Below are 22,500 nucleotides of genomic sequence, written 5' to 3'. Positions count from 1 at the left end.
TATCCACAATAAGTCATTATGACCCGTTACTGGCCCTCTGTGTCTTACTACCACCTCAAGATACAGTTAGGTTCTCTCTCTTGCTGAAGTACTGAAATAGGATAATTCATCTATAAACAAACAAACAAACAAAAAAAAACAACTTTGAGCATCTGAGGATGAGGAATTGGTTTCATGTTGGTTGTGTTGTCTTTCCTCCTCTGACAGTTCTGAGTTCACGTCTAGCGAGGAGTTGTCTCTATGGTGGAAGGGGTCCCCGGGGTGGTCGACCTCGGAGTGGCTGCTGGTGGTGTGTCCATCGGGCTCCCGGCCCCGCTGTTGGGTGTGACAGAGGAGCTGACAGCGGGCGTGTCTCCTTGCTGCTGGGCCTGCAAGGTCTGTCCACAGATGTGGTGGTGCTTCTCCCAGTCTTTGTGCTGGCAAAATGAGCCACAGTAGCGGGCTGTGTTACAGCCGCTGCAGGTTTCACTTGCTTTCCGGCCGCAATTCCAGCAACTCTAAAAGAGATGGCAGAAGCAAGCAAGATCCCAAATTAACACACTGTCAAGGCAAAAGTCTGATAACTATGCTAGGTGGTGCTGTACCCTTATTTTCAAGAACTGTGCAATCAGAATGAAAATCCAGGTGCATGTGTGTGAACACATACTAACCACATGGAAGATGCAGGTTCTGGTGTAATGATCATCCCAACCTTTCTGCCAACAACTATTCCTTTGCTATTACCTAAGAAAGTGGTTGAAGACCCTGTCACTTTTTACCATGAAATCCTTTTAGGTTTGGCTATCTTTGTATCTAAATTCTCCATTCACCCATGCTAACTAGCAAGTGCTACTGTTTTTTTCTTTTTTCCCCCCTTCTAATACCAATACCATGATGGTCAGACACAAATATATCACTCTGGGCAGAAGATTCTTCCTTCTAAATACCAACAGGAATCACAAAGGAACTACCAGAACCCTATACTGGATTCAAAGAAATATAATGGAGCAGGTAAAGGATGTCACTCCCTGCTTTATCACAGACAGGTGGAAGAGGCAAGGCTCTTTGGCCTCTCCACACATTTAGTTCTTCCCACTGCGGTTACTTAGTACACCTTACGCCCAGATGCTAAGACCGTCTTCAAACAATCCCCCTTACCTCAGCTCCCTGGAGGGCAGGATTCTTGGTTTGCTTTTTCTCTGAAATATCCTAGGCACCCAGAAGAATGCCTGATACATAGCAGGTGCTTAATATTAGTGAAATGAATCAGACTTAGCCTAATGTGGCCTTGAAAAATAAGAAATACTAAAACTGGGTAAATGATACTTCTATTTGCATACGATACTTTCCAGCTGATGGAGCTCCTCTGTGTCTTGGCAACTCTAGGAAGTCAGAAAAGTAGAGGGAACTTGGACTCATCTGTGAGTGAGAACAAAACTCTGACTCCAGTAAGTCTGCAGCCAGTGTAGGGTGGTGTTTTGTGAGGCAAGAGAAAAGCAAAATGAGGTTGCCTCTGAGATTTAAACTTTAAGATGAACCTATCATGAATCAGAGCATGGATATACTAGGACAGAAAAGCACCTGTGGAAGACAGATCCTAGAAAACAAAAGAGAAATGGGAAGGAGACTCACTGTGATAATGCCTTCAGAGGCCCTTTCAGGAGGAGGCGGAATCTCAGAAAGCCAAACTTAATTTCCATGTACGTTTACATGTTTCCAGTTCCTTTGGCAAGACCAATCCCATTGTGAACTGCTATATCAAGTGATCTTAGCATTACGCCACTCAACTTTTTATTCTTTATCTTCATTGGTTTTGATTGTTTTCTTGCAAAGGAAACTTCTGATTACAACCTGGCAATGCTAACCAGCCAATGATATGTGGTTATGCCACAATTAAAATAGATTTTAAAGCCCTGACATATAGCTATTCCAAATCTCCCTGCTGTGTTCTCTACATTTGTTTTGCTTTCAGCACACTGGTTTTGTGGCTCAGGGCAGGCTCATAAGCCTGAATAAAATATCCCTGTGGAACATCAGCTCATCACCCTGATGAGTATAGCTTCACCACTGTGCAGGGTGTGCAAGGGAATTTTTAGCAGTCATACTAGCTTTGCTAACAAATAGAATGCCTCATAGAAGCTTTCAAACCTTTAAACTCAAGGACTCTGGTTTAAAACTTTTAGAGTTCAGCTCTATGTTCTTATTTCTTTACCATTCAGAAAATATGACCCAACAAAGAAAAACAAAACATCTCGAACTCTGGCCAGTGGGTGGTGTTTTAAGTGAACATAGCCGAGGAAATCTAGAAACCTGGTTGATATGTCAATGTCATAAGTAAAAATAAAATTAAAACGAATAATCAGTACTAAAACCAAGGTTGTTTCTACTGCAACGTAAGAAAATACCTCAAAAAATGTGAACCTCTCGATCAGAGGCTTTGTGACCATAACTACAAGCTCTTCTAAAAATTAATTTAATTGCACTGCATGTATAATGCTTCCACAAAGACGTCAATAAATGTGGTTCTGGCCCACCCTTCAAAGCAGTGAGGTATGACACTCAGCACTCAGAGTGAGATTTAAGCTTTTAGAATAATGCCAGCTGGATCCTGGAACAAACTCAGCAAATAAGCAATATTCCTAAATTACATCAGAAAATCCCAATTAGAGAACAGAGACCCAAATCCAAAACAATATTTTAAGGAAATTAAACATCTAATCTGAGTCAAGTGGCTTCTTTGGGAAATACCCTGGTGTGAGTCCTATCCGCTTTTTGGCAGAGGCATATTTTGGCAGACACAAGGGTGGTAACTGCCCAATACTCAATGGCTCCTTCAGATTAAAATCAGATGTACACAACATTCTCAATTTAAACTGATTAAACACACAGACTAAACCAGGTAATTACAAATGCATGTGCTGGGGAATGGAAAGAGGAGACAGAATGGGGACTTCTTTTCTAAAGTGTTTTCAAAGATGGGAACAATTTTACAAATAAAAAAGTGGAATTGTGCCAAATACAGAAACAGATGTTTTGGATCATGAAGCTGCTGGGAATTGAGGCTTCTTGCATAGCATTGCCTGGTTCTGATCCAGGATTTAAGGGTTCTGGCTAGTTTTACCTCCAGTTTCATTCTGAACTTGTTTGATCCTATTCATTTACCACCCAACACTGGGAGAAAAACAAACTTCAGCTATAGGAAGGTACAAAGAACAATTTAAATGATCTGGTAGAAAGGAAAAAAAAAACCCTCCATATTTTTATTGCTCTTGACAATGCCTTGCAATAAATGTGTAGGAAACTTCCAAAGTGCATATTCCTTTTTAAGAGCTCATTAGGAAACTGAAAAATCCATTTCTATTATTATATTTCTCTTGGATGGTCCTACGGAATTTCCTGTTGGCTAATCTGTACCTGCAAGACTGATGCCTGACACTTGCCTCTGAACAGTCACAATTCTGGGAACAGTGGAAGGTGTAGGATCCTGTGAGTACTCTAATTTGGATTAAGTTTCTAAACTTTCTTCTGTTCACAAAGGTAGAAACTGCAAATTGTGTCTAACACCCAGAAGTATATCCATAAAGGCAGAGATAAAGGCAGTCAAAGGCTTAATCTAAGTTTACATTTTTCAATGTGTGCTTTTTATGTTCAGGCTACTATTTTCTGATAGTTGTTTTATTTATTTGTTTGATTTTGCTTATTTCTTCCTCTCAGGAGTGATACTAGTGACTGAAATGACCACAATAGTGTAGTAGGTTCACAAATACCATTTCATAACAAATTTCATTTCTAAAGCTCATAGCACTTTATAGTTCTCCCTTACTTGTGGTAATACTGTTCCCTTTTTGGCACAAAGAATATTTTCTTCCCCATCTGAAAAATGAGAACAAGACAACTGACTAAAGTCAGGCTGTGACTCCGATGAAGAATTTGAGGCTGAACACAAACCTCCCTTTGGCTAAATATACCAAATAAAAGGCTATATATGTAAATAGAGATGATAGATTAAAGGTTTCAAATGCCAAAGCTGCATATCACAGATTTTTGATACTTCGTTTCCTATCAGCAATTTTCTTTGTCCCTAAGAAAAAAGTTATTTCCTTTATCTTGTTACTTTAGATACACCAGAGAATGGCCTTTCTGTCCTGCTGGCAAAATATATCCCTTCAGGTTCTTACTGTTGAAAAATCTGTTTCTCAGAGACAAAATGTTTTCTTCTGAATTACTTTAAGTCTCTCCAGGTCTTACACACCTATAATACTGCAGAAATCCTTGCACAAAATTGATGTTCATTAAATTTAAGTGGAATAATTGTAAGTAGTAATGAGAACTCTTAAAACATTAAAAAGAAACTCTACAGAGGGCAACACATTGACTTAAATTCACACTAAAATCACATCTTATACTTGCATTGCACTTGACAGTTTAAAACTTTCCCATACATTTTGCAGCTTAGGAAACTGAGGCCCCAAGAACAAATAACTTCCACAGTAAAAAAAACTTGTCAAAAGTTACAAATACATGAAATTACATAGCTACATTTTGATTCGCCCAGGTGTTTGGACTGCAGATAAAATACTCTTCCAAAATGCCACCCATGTCAAGTCCAGATCTTTTCTTAGATCCTGCTGTGGCAGGAACAGGTTAGAAGGGCACTTCCCTCCTGAAAGTGGACAGAGGTTGGACCAGGAAGTTGGAAGTACCAAAGACAAGGTGTCATGGTATGCAATGGAAATGGCTTCAGAGGTAGGCCAACCTGTGTTTCATTTCCAATTTCATCACTTAGTGGCTTCAGAACTACAAGCAAGTTACTTAGCCTGTGGGAGCAACAGCAGCTGTAACGCAGGAACAATACCTGCAGGGTTACTCATGATTGTACTGGTGCTGAGCATAGCGCCTAATGTTCAGCAGGCACTGAGTGAATGGCACATACTCACACCACCTCCTCCTGTTGACACTGGCTGCAAGAACGCAAGAGCAGATACAATCCTTGCTCCAGACCCAGCACCTGACAACTCTTAGAATTAGTGAGTGCCCGGTCCTTCCGAAATTAAGTGCCTTCACCCACAGGCACTGACAGCTACAGGAAAAGATCAATAGTCACGTCACTTACACTTCATTAGCGACCAATTACTTTTTTCCCATCCTCACTGTCCTCAGACTTTCTGAAGATTCACAACTACTGATCCCTTCCCCATTCCTCCTTTTTAAATGCTCCTTGTTGACATTCCCTCTAATTTTGGTTTCCGAGATATTATTTTCTCTAACACCATAACTACCTTTTCTGTTCATTCATTTCCCACTAAATATTTGGAAGGGAGTGGGGGGAGCTGCCATAAAGAAATATCCTTTCCTCCCTACGCTCTCTCTTGTCAGATCTGGTGGTTTCAACTATCAGCCGTAAGAAACGGCTCTCCAACCTGTTTCTCCACCCTCACCTCCTTCCTGGGCTGTGCTCTCATGCTTTCCACTGCCTGTTCTGTATGCAGCACCATTTACGTGCTCCTCTAAAGCAGTATTCCCCAAGCCCAACTCTGGTGCTGTCCATTTTGTCATCGGCATAACTCAGGACCAAGACTTTGCCATTTTACTGCAACCTCCTTGTTCTTTAGCCCCTGCAACCTCTCAGTGCCAAACCCCACAAGCTTCACTTCTGTGGTCTCCACTTTCCTTTCCAATCTCTCAGTCACTACTCAAATTCCCTTGCTGCTCTTCCTATTTAGAGCCATTTCTTAACTGGTTTTCCTTCTCTCCCTTTCCTCCTTACACAGATATATGGCTCATTTGTAAGACGACGTTTTTATGAAGTACTTCTACTCATCTCAACCACCTCTCAACCAGCTTGCAAACAAGGCCCCATCAACATTATCCCAATTTTGCAGATGAGAAAACCAAAGGTCCAAGGTGAGAATCTCAAAATCTTTCCAAGCTCACTGTTCTGTCCACCACACCATGGAGATCTACAGAATCAATAGCTGACATTTTAATACATAAAACAAAAAAAAATCTTACTGTTACACAGCATCATAGCTCATGCTCTGAGAGCTCCAATTTCTTGTGGTAATCAATCGGTCTGATCAGATTGTGAGGCCCATGCTGTGAGGGTCCTGTCTGGTAACCACATTCTATTCAGAGTCTACACAGGTGGCATTTCTACAGTTTGGGCTACACTGCACAGATTCCTCTGCCATTGATTCCACTAATTCTAGAAGGAGTGCTGAAGGTAAATCTCTGAGTGATGTGCTCACACTATCAGGGCTTAGCAGGTTCCAGAAATATAAAATGTAAAGATCTGATCAGTGTTTCTGCCTAAATGCCACAAATCTGCCCAGCTTTGATATAACTGTGCAGTTCTGCACTTATATAAGAATAATGAATAAAGGCTGTTTTAATCTGGGGAAAAAATATCACTTTGGCGGCTTAAAGCTCAAAACTATTGGAACAGTACAATTATTTATTTTCTTTTTTTTATGTTTATTTCCAGTTACTTGCTTCAATCACCTAAGCTAGAACAAGTTGTGGATCCAAAGAAGAGCTGTTGAAGTTTCTTTGGAAATAGCTCCAATCTGACAGTGTTCACTGAAAAAAAACCATATATGTTCACAGATAAGAAATGGAAATGAACATGGACAAAATAAAACAGTTTAAGAAGACTGAATTGAGTTTCTTTTTTGATTTACACTAATGCTGGCATTACATTCTTAGTGAAATATATAATACACAGTAAAAAGTACAGAAAGTATCACATTGCTTAGGTGTCTGCCCCAAGTTTGGTGTCATTCTAACTATCAGTAATAACAATTATTTGCCTATAAACCTATTATGAATTAAATTTGTCCCCCCAAAGTTTAATGTGCTGGAAGCTTGGTCCCCACTGTGACTGTTAAGAGGGTGGGAAATCCTATTCTGGTAATTGAAAGGTGAGGCCTTGAAAAGGTGATTGCATTGTAGGACCACGCAGTAGTGAATAGATTAATAATGCTGGTCAGGGGCGTGGTTGTGAGGGCTTTAAAAGGGAAGCGGGAAGAGTGTGTCCCTCTCTCTGCTCAGCCAATTCCTGTCATGTGAGACCCCTGCGTTGTTGTAAAGCCACCACCAAGAACCTCACCAGCTGTGTTTCCTGGACTTTGGACTTCCCAGCCTCAGAAACTGTAGGCAATAAATTTCGTGTTTTTAATAAATCACCCAGTTCCGTGTATTTTGTTATAAGCAACAGACATGGAGTAATACAAAACCCAAGCAAAGTTAGAAAACTAGGTAGAAATAAACTGAAGGAAGTCCAATGAAGAAATAGACTAATACTCCATCAGGAAAAAAATATATATATATCACTATTGCCATGTGGCTATTAAAGAAGGTGGCCTGAGAGCCAGGCAACCTGGACTGAGGACGAGCTCACACTTACAGACTGAGATGCTCAGCAAGTGGCTTAACACCTCCAGACTCAGTTTTGTTTTGTGTTTTTTTTTACCTGCAAAATGAAGAAAACACTATCTACTCTTCAGAGGTGATCTGTGAAGAAAATGAGCTAACATACAGAGGGACTTTGTACCACTCCTGGTAGAGGGTTAAACACTCATTGTCGCCCTTCTACTTCATCTCAGGCAAAACAAACTATGCAGCCCCCAATAACTCTACTGACCATGAATTCCCATATGCCTAGGATGGCCTGGTTTACCAGACTGACCTATTCCAGAAAGAGCACCTTAGTTTACCCTGAAAGGTGCCCCAGTTTGGATGACAAATTCTACAGCCCTCCGCCCTTCATGAATAATACCTATGAGTTATTTATTCCTGCCTCTGTACTTTCTTCCTGCTGGAATCTGAAATTAACAGTTTTCAATTCTTCTCTTCTCCTCCTGAAACTTTTCTTTTTACTGCCAACCTTTCAGAACCAATGGTTTTTCTAAGCAGAATGGGTATCATTAGCTCCATTTTGCACATGTGAAAACTGAGGTAGAAAGAGGAAGGCTAAATTAGAAATCACAGAGAGAAGAATTTAGAGATATCTGTACTTAATACAAGCAGCTCAGAAGCCGCCTATCAACAGCCAAGCCAGGCCTAGAACTCTCTGGTCTTCTCATCCTGAAGCCCAGGTGCTTTCTTAAAGTCCCTATGAAGAGGAGAGATAGAATAGGAAGTGGCTTCAAATAAGAAGGAAAGGGAGGAAAGAATGTTTCAGTCAGTAAAGTTTAGTATGTATTGTGATAAAGGAGTAGGAAATATGAGCAGATAATGATGCCTTGTATTATAGTTCTCAAAACAACTACAAATTAAAATGTTGATGTAAAAAACCTTTTTTAAAAACAACTATGTAAGGTAAGTGAACAAGACCTCATTCCTTAAGAAGAAATGGAAGCTAACAGGAATAAAGTAAATCACCCAAGAGTCCCTGAGATGGTAGCTGAGCTGGGACCAGAATTCAGGTCTTCTGGGTCCTCCCGTTGGGTTCTTTCTGCCACACCCAATTTCCTCTGAGCTGTGATAGAAAAAGATGATCCTATAATCTACTGGATATTGCCTCTAAGTGGTGCGACCATATAACTTATCGTCCAAACCAAGACACTTGGAGAGTGAATTGGGACACTATTAATAATTACATGGGGACAACAGGTGTAGACTGGGGCTGTCCCACTTAAGCTGGGATGAATGATCGCCCTGCACCCTACTTTACAGTACACTGTCCTGGTTTTCACATTGGATAGGATGAACTATTTAAGCTTCTGTGCTCTGGTTACTCTTTCTAGTCCACAGAGAAGATTTGTCTATCTAGTTGGATTAAATAATTGATTTGAGCTTTTAAGTGTTTTAACTAGCATTCTTTATGCACAAAAAGTGAGCAAAGGTTAGCTTCCACATTACCCCACACACACCCTGGGTAGATGAAAGCCAGCAAGTTTTTGAAGGTGGTTCAAGTAAGATCACCTGATGTGTATATTCCAAACCCTGTATGTCCATGATTTCCTCTTCTTTCTTGATAGTTAATCAATCTCCATGTTTTGCCTATTCTATGCATGTGTATCCAACCACCACATCCAATCTTCCCCACTCTCAGCACCCCTACCAACTATCCTCATCCCACCATCTCCCTCCTGAAATGCAACGGTCCCTCCTTCATTGCCTCTGGTCTCCTGCCATGCTGCAGTCTGAGTGATCCTTCCCAAAACCCTTATCAGCCCCAAACCAGGGAAGAAGAGGGAAGACAGGCAGTTGGATAGGCATGGAGGACAGCTGCTGACCAGTTCCTGATTATCATTAAGTATCAGATAAACTTTTTCCCAGAAGCTTGCACACTAAACTTCATTATGACTTTATGACTCTTATAATTTAGTTATTTGGCCCCTCCAGTGAATTACAGTCAACATGAAGCAGGGACCACTGTATCCTCAGTGCTAGCCCAGTCCCTTATAGAGAATAGCAGCTCAATCATTTGTTCTTGAAAGAATAAATGAATAAATGAATGTGATAATTTATAGTTACATGTATCAAATAACAAACTGCCCTAGGCAGGTCACAAAATATATTTCAAAGAATGCCTATTAATTTCTAAACACAGTTTAAAAAATTAATTTAGGAATTTTAAAAATTTTTTTAAATTTATCAATATACAATGTAGGTGATTTTCGTGTCCCTTTACCAATTGCTCCTTTCCCCCCCTCCCTCTCCCCCTGGAATCAACACAATTAATTTAGGGTTTGTTAATAGGTTACCCTTTCCTTTTTTTCAAGTCCTCAAACTTTTACAGTATGTGTGTATAGACTTATGTGCAAATCCAGAGTAGTCTCAGCTTTATTTGAATAAAATATTTCTTCCATCTTTGGCTCTCCTAGTCTCAGGAAGTTATCTACTTTACTTTTGGAGAAGAGAGTCTTAATCCTTTAAGAAACTGACTCTTCCCCAAGTCTCAAAAGTGGTCTTGCAGTTTAAAGAGAAGAAAGGTAAGAAACCAGACTTAAGCTGCCTTTCTTTATCTGCATCCAAAAATTAACTTAACGATCTTTATAAAAAGATCCTTATGAAACAATATACATACTGACAGCATGCTGTGAGTTCCAGTTTAGACTGCAATTTCCCACCAGTGTAACTTTAGCCCGGTAAGTTTCCTTACCTGTAACAGGACAAATGATCATGTCTCAAGGTTCTAGACACTATAGAAGATACTTTCACTCATCTTCATATCATGATAAGACAAAAGCTTTTAGAGATTCAGCGGCTTTCTCAACTTTAGCCCGGTAAGTTTCCTTACCTGTAACAGGACAAATGATCATGTCTCAAGGTTCTAGCCACTATAGAAGATACTTTCACTCATCTTCATATCATGATAAGACAAAAGCTTTTAGAGATTCAGCGGCTTTCTCTAAAACTCAGAATTGTAAGAGCTGGAACCAGGAATTAAATTTGGCCCTTTGAATTCCAAACTTTTTCTCCTAGCATAGTCTGCTTTACACTTCTTGGGAAAGTGTCACCAAAGACAAGGGTAGTGCTATATTTAAGATCGGTTCCCTTAGGAGACCCAAAAAGGAAAAAAACAATTACTACAAAAGATCATTCATACATAGGTTATTTAATTATATCTACTAGTTATTACAGCTATTTAATATGCCACATTTTTATAATGCAAAATATAGGTGTCAAGATCATATGTTTCTGGATAGGTTTTAGGAATAAAAACACAAAGTTTATAGATACTGAAGGAATACAGCATTTTATTGCCTGAATACAAAGACTTAATTCACAGTTTCTTCCTAGACACCTCTTTAGAATTTAGTGACCTACAAAATTCTCTTAACATACATAACAGCTCTAAAATGTTCATGTGAAAGTGAAAACATTTTAATAATAAGTGTGCCTCACAATGTTACCAACTTGTACACATCCTCTTCAGAAGATAGTAAGATTTTATAATAAAAACATAAAAAACACAAAACAAAGTCATATATTTAAGCCTCAAGCTGCCAATAAAATTGAATTTATGTCCAGATTAATTCAACAATGGAAAAGTCAGCAGTTAAAGGGTAGATAAACTTTCCTTTGTCCCTCTTTTCCTGAGAAACTTTCAAATGTTGAAAATCAATTCCTTTTGTCCCCTTGTTATTCATCTGCTACACATTAAATAGAAACTCTAGGCATCAAGTGATTCCCGCAGCGTCTTTCATCTACAGAAAAGCCTGGTACAAATTAAATACTTACTCTCACTCACAAATTATAGATATATATTGTAGCAGACTATTGATTTATCAGTTCATGCCTTTGAGAGTTCAGCTTAGTGAGACTAGCTAATTGTAGCCTTTCATCTAAAGTTTCTTTGGCGTTGAGGATAACAATGCTATATTAATTAACGTGGAGCATTACTATGTTGCTCTGATTTTAAGCTATATTTTAAAAAGCATTCTGTTAGATATTGTGTTTTAGTTACTTCCCAGATCCTTGAGTCATTTAGGGTATGTGTGTGTGTATGTGAGGGAATTAGCATACTATAATAATGCTAAATAATATTACCTCTGATAGCAATGTTATGCTATGAAATGACCTTCATAGTGGTTATCACAAATAATGTGGAAATACAGACTATGCACAAGATCTCTTAGGAATATTTAGTTGATGCAAACATTGTTTAAGTATTGAACTTTAGGACCAATAGCTAAGGAAGTGATTTTGATCCCAGGCATACAATATGTCTTTGGAGACCAAAGCTTACACAGTGGATTTCTTATTAAATTCTGCTATTAGAAAGAAACCATAAACATATGCGCTCTCTCTCTCTCTCTCTCACACACACACACACACACAGAGCTGGGTTTTGAGTCCGTAAACAGTGCACGGAACTTAGGCAAATTTCACGATAATCTCTTACTAACTAAACATATTAAAAGTCCTTTTTTTGGCAAAGAGTTTTTCTTATAGGTCTTTAATTAAAAATATGATTTTAAAAAATCATCTTCTCATTTCTAAATTTTAAGCTGTTGTCTATCTACATCAAATATATACAATGGTTTTGAATAAACAACTGTTGCAGTAGACAAACATAACTGAATCACCTTGCAGGTTTGTAGTCAGGCCTGACTACAAACCTGTAAGGTGTCAAAGGCTATAGAAAGGGTGCTAAGATTCAACTAATGTACAACAGAAGATTGACAACTAAAGGAAGTAATTTCCATTAAAAAAAATTAACTCTTCTAATTAACAAGGAAAAAAATCCTCCCCTTGAATTAGTTTATCTAATTTTCATCTTTATTCAAAGCAAAATGACAATGATTAATTGAAAATTTAATAAGCAGTAATTATTAACTTGGCAAACCTAGTCCCAATTAACACTCTATTAAAACTAATTATGACATGTTTCATTCAAGTGTTTGCACTTAATTGTTTCACCCACTTAAAAAGCACCTTAATTAAATGTTCTGTTTAATTAAAAACATAGATTCCTAATAAAAATGTTTTACTGTAGATTAAAAATGTAAGAGATGCAAGTACTCATATGGTTTCTTAAATTTCTGTGGTTTATTTCACACATCCATAGTCCATGACTTGAAAATCATCAGAAGCTCTCTACTGGTAGTTAAATGTCATGACTTCTGTAGCCTCTCTGGTTTCCACAGCATTATTTCTGAAGTATATTCATTTACAATTACTGTCTGCTAGTTCTTATAAACTAAAATATAAGGGAAACATCCAGACTGGAAATATTAACTAAAATATGTTAATCTTTTGGTGGCTGCTTTAGGATATGCATTCAAAACTCGGATAGAATCAGAGTATTGCAGACAGACCTAAAAGCATCTTCACCAGGAGGTGAAAAGGTGCCTTTATGACCCTATCATAACCAACTTGGGGCACCAGGGAAGCACTGTCCTTCTAACTATACAGCCAGGGTCTAATTTAGTTTGAATATTCAAGGTGAATTAAAATTCTATCTGCAGGAGGTGAAAAGGTGCCTTTATGACCCTATCATAACCAACTTGGGGCACCAGGGAAGCACCGTCCTTCTAACTATACAGCCAGGGTCTAATTTAGTTTGAATATTCAAGGTGAATTAAAATTCTATCTGAGTGGTAATATAGGACAATAATTTTTGCTTACGATCAAAGCTGTAGCTTGACTAATTGTATATGCAAATCAGGCAATTTATATTTAAATTATGCATTCCTTTTCTAATCCCACAGGCATATACAGATCAGCAAAGAGAATTGGTAGGACATGTGCAAGGTGCTTGAATATTTATTACCAACTGCAAACATTCTCTGATCGTTTGAGAAGAAATATACTGAAAAAAACATTCAGTTGCAATTTTAAAACAATCTCTACGTTAGATTTTTTCCCAGTTCTATAAAAACCCTTTGTAACTTTGGAGTGTGTTTGTTATCTTTGCTGTTGCTTTTTAGAATACTTTCAGAGGAAAACTGATGTGGCCTTCATTTTTTAGCATTTTTAATCTTTAAAAATGTGCATTGTTATTATACTGTATTATTGGAGCAATGTGAAAAGTTTGCATAGGGTCTGTAGATGAAATAACAGTATTGTATCAATGTAATGTCCTGACTTTGGTAGCTGTACTGAAGTTATGAAAGAGAATATCCTTGTTCTTAGGAAACACACTCTGTAACATTTAGTGTAAAGGGACATTACATCTTAAGCTTATTCTCAAATGGGTATACATATATACATACATATACACGTATATATATATATATTTTTTCGGAGAAAGAAAAGGAGGGAAAAAGAGAAAGAGAGAGAAAAAGAGACAGCAAGATACTAAACACAGTAAAATAGGGAAATCTCGGTGAAAGGTATGAAGGAATTTTTTGGACTATTTTTTGCAGGTTTTGTACATTTAAAGTCATTCCAAAAAAAAAAAAAAAAAGGTGCAAAAAAGACTATATAATGTACTTTCAAGCACAGGATATACTTTTTGTAATTATAATTTTCTATGAAAAAGGATGTACTGGTTTATACCACAACAAACTTTGAGAGTTCTGCCCTTTTGGTATTTTTCAAATGCCTTAAACTTTCCTTATCTTTTGCCACAAAGACAATGTATAATACTTTCATTGCAAAGGCACACATATTGGGTTTTTTTGTTTAAAAAAAAAAAAATTGCCTGCAGCCAATTTTAGAATCCTAGGAAAAAAGCTTTCAAATTGTCACAAGCTGAGTGCAGATGTCACATTCTGCCCTTGGTGTTTTCACCATGTTGAATGCCTTGACACTCTGAACACTACAAATGCCTTTTAAGAAGCCTGTGAAGATAAATATTATAAGCAGTTATTGGAGATTTCCAGATGAAACTGTCATCCATACTTTAGGGATTCAACACACTCCTTAAAATTTAGCATCCATCCACAGAAAACTATTCCCAAACTGTTCTTATGAAGCAGATTGTAGATATCACTGTGAGAAGAATAAGAATTTAATCTGCAACACTACCAAGTCATATTTAGATTGAAGACCTAATATAGATGATAGACACATCTAAAATATAATCCAAACATTTCCTTGATAAAGTTTAACCCTTTATAAATATAAATAAATAAAAGATAAAGAGTCTATAGACACAACAGAAACAAATATTGTTCTTTCACTTCTAAGTCCCCAAAACCTAAAGCACATCCAGAATCGGGTTCATAAACCAACAAAACAGTGAAGAAAAATAATGGTAGATTCAATAGATTACAACATGTCAAGTAGGAAAAAGAAGCTGATTAAGTGGAAAATACATAGTGCAGTTGTGAATCTGCTTCCAATTGCTTCTCATTTATGGTAGGGCTTCCTTTGTGCACAGCTATTCAAGTTGACTTTCCAACAAAGGTGGTGTATATTCAGAAAAATCTGCTCTCACTTAATAGCAGTCACACAAAGACTTGAGCAGATAATAGCACAGAAAGAATTTGGAGTACACAAGACCTTACTGTCAATTTTTCTTTATGAACAATCAAGAATTTAACTTAAATACACATAAGTAAGGAAAATGCAACGAAAAACACTCTCCCCTCAACATAAAAAGTCATCTTTCTGCTGTCCAAAATGACAATTCTTTGTACCTCTTATTGAAATAAGTTGTACCAGCAGATTAAAAATGAAAAAAAATGGTCAGAAGGAAGATGTAGCATCTCTTTTTCAGGTAGGTGACACCCAGCATATTTTTAACAGTTTAAGAAGACCACATGACTATTACTGTAAAGCTGAACACTATACAGCTGAACAACATATATATTTTAACCTTAGGCTGACTGGACCTATCTAATTTGCATACTGGACATACAAGAGAACTTTCTGGTTCTTTTTCTAAGCTATTAACCCTAGAATACAATCGGATTTTAAAACTCATTATCACTCTTACAAAGACAGGTATTTCTTAGAAAGTTTATATAAAATACTTGGACAAGATACAAGTGAGCAGAGAGTCAGCAAGTTGCACAGAACTACAAACACAGCTGAGTCAAATCAAAACCCAAAGAGAAATATTTTGTAGAACAAAACAACAAAAACCCTTTCCTCTGATTCTTTGATTAGTGTTGCCAGCCCTATACCCATTTGACTCTTTGCAGAAATAACATTTCCCAATTATGCAACTCAAATAGACAAACTATTTTAACAGCTGGAGTTACAGCAGCTCAAAGCCACAGTATGTTTTTCACGTCATCTTTAACTACTGGAACAGGTTTATGCTTTATCTAAATGAATTGTTTTTTATAAATGTTTTTGTCAGCTGGTGTTACACCAAGATTCTGACAGATTTGAACTTCTGTAAGCCCTATAACAAGTCGACAAGTCATCAGAAGCTTTAAATCTACTACAAGATATAGAGCAATACTCCTTAAAAAGAGAGAGTGTATACGCAAGGTAAAAATAGAAGTATAGCAACTTTGTCATTTAACTTCAAAAGTAATTTAGCTCTGATCACTGAATATTAATTAGCACAAAAGAACAATTTTAAAAGCTGATGGTAACCAAAAAATTCTTTGAGTGCCTAAACAAGTCAACTGGATTTGGATTTTTTTTTTTTTTTAAATGCAGAGGAAAAGGCTGAAGTATGCAGTTTAATTTCTAAGACACTGAATATTTTTTCATCAGAGAAAAGTCACATGTAAGCTAAGATCTCCTTATCTCCTATGCCAAATTAGGGGCCTGAAACCATTATGGCCCCTGAGAAAAAGGGGTTGTATAAGGCAAATATTGCCAACCTCTCAATTCAGTGGCACTAGCAGATGCTACTAAAAACTACTTCATGTTCTAATCAGGCCTGTTTTAAGAATATTAACCAGGATTTTTTTGTTTTGTTTTGTGGGGTTTTTTTGTTTTGTTTTGTTTTTGTTGCTGTTGTTGTTAGCAGTAGAGTCCTTTCCTGTCATTCCTCACATCACTGCATTAACAACTGCACACAGCTGCCAGAACACGAAACTCATGTTTTTAAACAATTCTTACCAGCTTTCTTCCAGATCTCCTCTGGCACATATCCAGATGCAGGCCTGTGAAGGAATTCTCGATGTGCATCTATGAAAAGGATGGAAGGGGGTGGAGAGAGAAGGAGAGCACTGTAAGCACGTTGTGTCATTTCACAAAGCGGAAGCAAGCAATGCCCACTCTCTTGGCTTCTCTACAAAAATGCAATTTTTAAGAGACTGAACACTTCACTTCTAGAAAATACACAAAAATAGCAAGGCCAGTGAGCAGAGACCAAGAAAAACAAAAGGTCATTGGTCTAATTGCCTTGTATGTTCAAAGCTGAAGCAGCTTTATTTCATTATATAATATGATGTTTGGGAACACTGTTCCCAGCTCTCTCTCACTGGGAATTTCTATAGGTATATTTTATTTTGTTAAAGAAAATAAATTGTATGTGGGAGTTTTCCTGTCAAGGGTCAAATTGGGAGTTAAAAAAATCAAATGTTAGGGTAATGTAATTTCCACAGAGCTCACATTCTATCACCATTCAATAAATAGTGAGACCTATTCTATGCCTAACTAGTTCTCACACTTAATTACTTCTTAAAATTCTCACTGAGCATTAAAAATTTTCACACAAATTAGATATGATGGACTTGACATAGGTGGAAGTAAGAAAGACTCATTAGAATGGACTCAGAGACATTCAGTGACCAAATAGAACTAGTATGTGCTTTCCAGAAAGAGAAATAAAGTTCTACTTTAAATTCTGTGCTTCTTATGCTTGTCAAATTTTAGAAGTTTGAGAGAACAACTAGTACTAAAGTTGATAACAGGAATGCTAATTTCCAGAATAACATAATCATGTACCAAAGTCAAAGGTTCAGACCCATACTGGCCAGCCAACAAAAAGAAACAAAAATATCCAAAATAATATGATCATAGAAATGACATAAAACATTTTTTTATACATGCTTGAAAATAAACAAGGTGCATACAGCCTTCCATAGCTAAAATATGCAGTGTATGTCTTCCATATTAGATATTCAATGTTTCTATGTATTTAGAAGGTTTTTTTTTTTTTTTTTAGGAAAAAAAAATCATTGCAACATCTATAAAATATAATCATTCAATCCATGATAAATTTCAAGCAAAACTGAAATTTTCTCTACATGTATAAGAAATGTCAGGTGACAGACTGATTTTTTTAAACAATACTTTATCTAATAGTATATTGAGAGTCAAAAGAAATTCAGTCCAGTAGCCCATTTATTATAGAGCTACAGAATATCAAAACTTAAGAAAAGTACAATCAACTTAGCTAAGTTTAGGGCATCATATTTGAGTGCATTAAATACATTTGAATGCTCTGAATCCTTGTAGGGCACACAGATTATTAGCTGGCCAGAACACTAGCTTTCCCCAAGTAATCTCAATTTGTAAATGTTTACTACAGCTTGGCGAAGGATACATAGAAACTCTCTGTACTATCTGGGCGATGTTTCTTTAAATCTAAAATTATTCCAAATATAAAAAGTTTAGTTTTAAAAGTATACATTATAATCTCATGACTACATAATAATCAGATGGGCTGGAAATAGCCATGCATTCTCATGGGTGTATTCATTTCTAAATGACATAAAGTAAATGACAAAAAACAAAACATTTTTACTCAAGTAACTTTCATTCTTAAAGCAAAGAAAGCTAGATAAAACTATTTGGTGCATATGTGACTTAAAAGAAATTTGATATAGCTATTTAGATTTATCAAGATTTCCCTCCATACCACAATAACTATTTCCAGAAGAAATAAAGTGCAATCAAGTTCACATTTAGCCATGTTATATACTGAAAAAGAGACAATTTTTAAGGAGAAATGACTGTCTTAAGCATAATTTATCAGATAAGAATAGTGCTGTAAAGTCTGAAGACAGAAAAAACTTGCCTTCTCCAAAGTAGCAAAAAAAAAATTTTTCTTCATTTATTGGGTTAAGAAAAGATCTATTTTTATAAAATTTGTTTTGATAAATGGTCAGTCATTGTTATAAGGAACAGGAATGGTGATGTTATGCCATCCAAAGTTCACACATGAAAGATACTAATTATAAGCCCCAGGCAGCACAGGCAGAAAAGAGTTCCTTCTAGGGCCCAGGGGAGGTGAATCTTGCTTTGCCAACTACTAGTCACGTGACACTGGGCAAGTTAGTTTCTCCATGTGTCAGCTGCCTCATCTACTAAGTGAAGACAATTCTACTCCAATTTGAGAACACTGCTCTGGGGATTGAAAGAGATACTTCCTATGACATGCTTGGCATGGCACAACCTAAACCATCATTAGATGTTACTTGCTATTATCCTCATTATCATCATCATTATTATCACTTAGTAGGTTGTCCAGTAAGAATGGATTTATACTTATTTCCTTACAAATAACAAAGGTGAAAAGAGCACTTTAAAGTTTTTTTTTCCCCAATATTTAAATCCAAATAGCACAAAACTTTAAAGAAAGCAAAACCATTAAAAAAGTTTAGATTAAGCAATATACAGCAAGTAACTGTTTAACTCCCAGAATATTTGTCACTTGGGGATAGAAATTATTTCTAACAGTTCATTGTCTTAGTCCTTAGTAGCAAAGTCCTCAAATTTCTTAGATGACACTTTTATAAATTTTGCTTAACCTCACTCATAAATGTTTATAGCCCCCAAATTTACTCAAATGTTAACATGCAGGACTCAATCAACCTTCCACACACTGTACAGTAGCTATCTTGATGGTACATATACCACACTGGAAAGGTGAATGTTTCACCTTGACTATATCTCCCCAAATTTCTCAATGACTCATTGCCATATGCACATAGACCCAAACTCCACCTGACCTAGAAATGCAATAGAAAAACCAAAGCCAATCATGCAAAAGTTTCTTAATCCTAACCTACTTTCTAAAAGAATTTTTTTCAACATATAAGAATCTAAAGGCAAATCATTATATTTACATATTTTATAATATCCTCTCCAGTTCTAAGTTACTATGTCCTTGCTGAATAACAGATTTACCAACAAAAAGAATAGAGTGATGGGTAGTAGGTATACTCCTCAGAAATCTATTGATACCCTGATGAATACTACTTTAATAGCTACAGAACCCAAATGACTAAATACATGTAATATCTCCTCTTCTGATTAAGCAGGAGCAATATCAGAATCCATATAAGCAAAACTGAGCTTAAAAAACAAACAAAAAAATGTTGAAATAGACCAACATTAGAACAAGGGACACTTTCTCTCCTGGAACTTTATGATTTTAGGATTCTAAAATAACTAATTTTTAACTATTAAGTCTTAACCACATGTACAATACCAGTTGCTATAAAACTAGATATCTGTTCTAAAATGCAGTGGTAGAAACAAAGACAGAAGCCTATACAAGATGGTTTAAAATGTGAAACATGTATACACTTATAACTACTGAAAGATAGAAAAACTATAGAAAATTCCTTCCAAATTCAGTTTAGCTTGCTTTAGGATACAAACTGCTTGAGGGTAAAAGGGGAAGAGGAGGAAAGGAGCCTCCTGAAGATAACGCACATCTATGAAGAGCAGAGACGTAATCAGAGTGGGAGAAAATGTCAGGAATGTGAACAGAAGAACAATCTACGATGTATGAAAGTGATGGAAGATGCACTACACTTACGACAGAATGGAGACCACTGGATACTAGATACAGCAAGGGCTGCCATCAATATACATGAAGGGATGAGCTGATAGCCTTTGGAGAACCAATGTGACCTCATATGACCCAGGACAGCAATGCTCAAAACTTGGCAGCACCTAGGTACAGCCTTCATCCTGTAGTGGGCAGAATGAGGCTATGATCATGATAATATTTATTACAAAAACCATCAAAAGAAAGGAAGTCTTAGGTGACTTCATCTTTACAAACACCACTAATTTTTGTTTTTAAGGATAATAAATTCAGAAATCTTAACACTTTATTTCAGGAGCCCAAACCGAAACTAGAAACTAGCAACTGCTTTAGGATTTCCACTTTTTACAATAAACATACCTAATACTCCAGGAGGCAAACATCTCTTGTTTTAAAAGATGGACATATTTAACTAATAGTCACATCTCTTCTAACCCAAGACAGTTAAATCCAGTAGACTTTTTAAGGACAGCAGGCATGTGCATTATGAAGTCAGACGAATGGTTGTGAGATCAATTTCCTGATGTGATTTAAAGGAATCAATACAAGTGTATAAAACTCCAAACTTACGTGCAGCTATATTCTGAATAACTTGTTTGTGGTTTTTATATTCAGACAGTACAGAAGTTGAAGAATATTTTTTTGGTTGGAAGAAAAATATTTTTCTACAGCCATTAATTATGTTATGAATTAGAGTCCCAAAGGTACAATAGAATTATTGTATTAATGATAGAATTCTTTTCTAGTTTCTATGCCTATTAAATAAAGTAGCCACCTAAAAATCACTGCTTGGAAATACTTTCTAGCTTAAAAAAAAAAAAATCCTAAGAATCCACTATAATTTTACAAGCCTGGATGCTAAGCAAAAACCACTATTCTTTAAAGTTTTTTTCGAGATTACACATTAGGAACAATAATAATAATAGCTAATATTTATATCTACTATTGGCAGGCACTGTTCTATATGCTTTATACCTACTAACTTATTTGATATTCACAAAAATGCCTATAAAATATATATCATTCCCATTTTACAGATGAGGCACACAGAAACTGTTTTACCAAAGGTTACAAAACTAGTATGGAGAGGAACCAGAAATTGAAATCCAGACATTCTGCTTAGAATCTGTACTTTTAACCTCCATGCTAGATTTCCTGAGGATTTAAATAGCAATAAGAAATTCTATAATTCAATCATATGACAATCATAAAATTGCCAGCTAGAGAAATTTTAAAATACTAATTCTTCCACCAACCTACTTGGGACAGGGGGCGGTACTAATTCAACAAACCCATGAATTACTAAGCTTTTTATGAACAACCGAGTTTCCATTCCACTTAAACAAAAAAACTTCTAACATTTCTCTCTCTGGCAAGAGCTAAACCCTTCCTTACCAATATATACACGAAGGAACTTTCTACATTTATCATGCCATCATCACAATACCCATACGTTAAAAAAAAACACAAGGAAAAATGCACTTATAAAAGTCTTTTAAAAACAGAAAGAGATGTTTGCCTCTTCAGAGTTTTATCTCAGTCCCTGACATTACATATAATGCCTCACAGCCATCATTAGATAATTTTTTAACCCTCTCTAATGATGTAGAAGACTTCTTCAAAACAAAGAGAGAGCATGCAAATACAAGATGAACTGTGTAGAAAGATTCTAGAGCAGTCCAAAGTGAGTAAAAAGTAACTGGAAAAAAAAATGTCAGGAACCAAGCAAGTGATGTGAATAGCATACTGAGAGATAAAGGAAAGAACAAAAAAAGAGGAGAAAAGAAGAACTACAGGGACACAGACAAACAGAACATATGAAGCACTAACCAGCAACTGCTATATCTATCTATATGTATAAAAGTAATTCCACTTCACTGATCGAATCTATTCTTTTGTCAAAAAATTGAAACACAATTGTGCATATCTGTGGGATACTGGGTAGATACCAACACCTGTGTACAATATGGGATGCTCAAATCAGGATAATTAGTATTTTCAACATTATTCAATGTAATCGTTTTTTGTGGCCCTTTACCAATTTCTCAATAACCTCCCTCCCTCTTTCCCTTTCCCACCTCTGGCAGCCTCAGTTCCGATCTCTCCTTTTGAATTTCTTTCTTTTCCTTTCTTTTTCTTCTTTTTTTTTTTTCAGTTCCCACTTACAAGTGAGGACATGAGGTTTTCCTCTTTCTGTGCCTGATTTATTTCACTTAACATAATTTTTCTCTAAGTTCATCCATGTTGCTGCAAATGGCAGAATTTCACTCTTTTTTAAGGCAAAGTATTCTACTGCGTATATATACCATATTTTCCTTATCCAGTCATCCACAGATAGATACTTAGGTTGGTTCCAACTGTTGGCTACTGAAAATAGAGCTGCAATAAACGTGGGAGTGTAGATATTCTGATCACATTAATTTGCTCTTCAG

The 22,500-nt window shown here is 36.4% G+C and overlaps 1 protein-coding gene across 1 annotated transcript in view; it reads right to left on the bottom strand.

Annotated features, from left to right (window-relative positions):
* The window catches only part of RUNX1T1 (runt-related transcription factor 1; translocated to, 1 (cyclin D-related)), a 141,247-nt gene that overhangs the window by 223 nt on the left and 118,524 nt on the right, over positions 1 to 22,500 (bottom strand). The window contains exons 10-11 of the mRNA XM_008577831.1: positions 16,382 to 16,470; positions 1 to 497 (exon numbers count right to left, since the gene is read on the bottom strand). The exon at positions 1 to 497 is cut by the window's left edge and continues 223 nt beyond it. Coding sequence (XP_008576053.1) covers positions 222 to 497; positions 16,382 to 16,470 — 365 coding nt within the window. The 3' untranslated portion in view covers positions 1 to 221. The remainder of the gene's footprint in view (positions 498 to 16,381; positions 16,471 to 22,500) is intronic.

This window comes from Galeopterus variegatus, unplaced genomic scaffold, assembly GCF_000696425.1.
Source record: "Galeopterus variegatus unplaced genomic scaffold, G_variegatus-3.0.2 Scaffold1585, whole genome shotgun sequence".
Classification (NCBI taxonomy): Eukaryota; Metazoa; Chordata; class Mammalia; order Dermoptera; family Cynocephalidae; genus Galeopterus; species Galeopterus variegatus.
The sequence above is the reverse complement of the archived record's forward strand: the minus strand, read 5'-3'. Positions and strand labels throughout refer to the sequence as shown.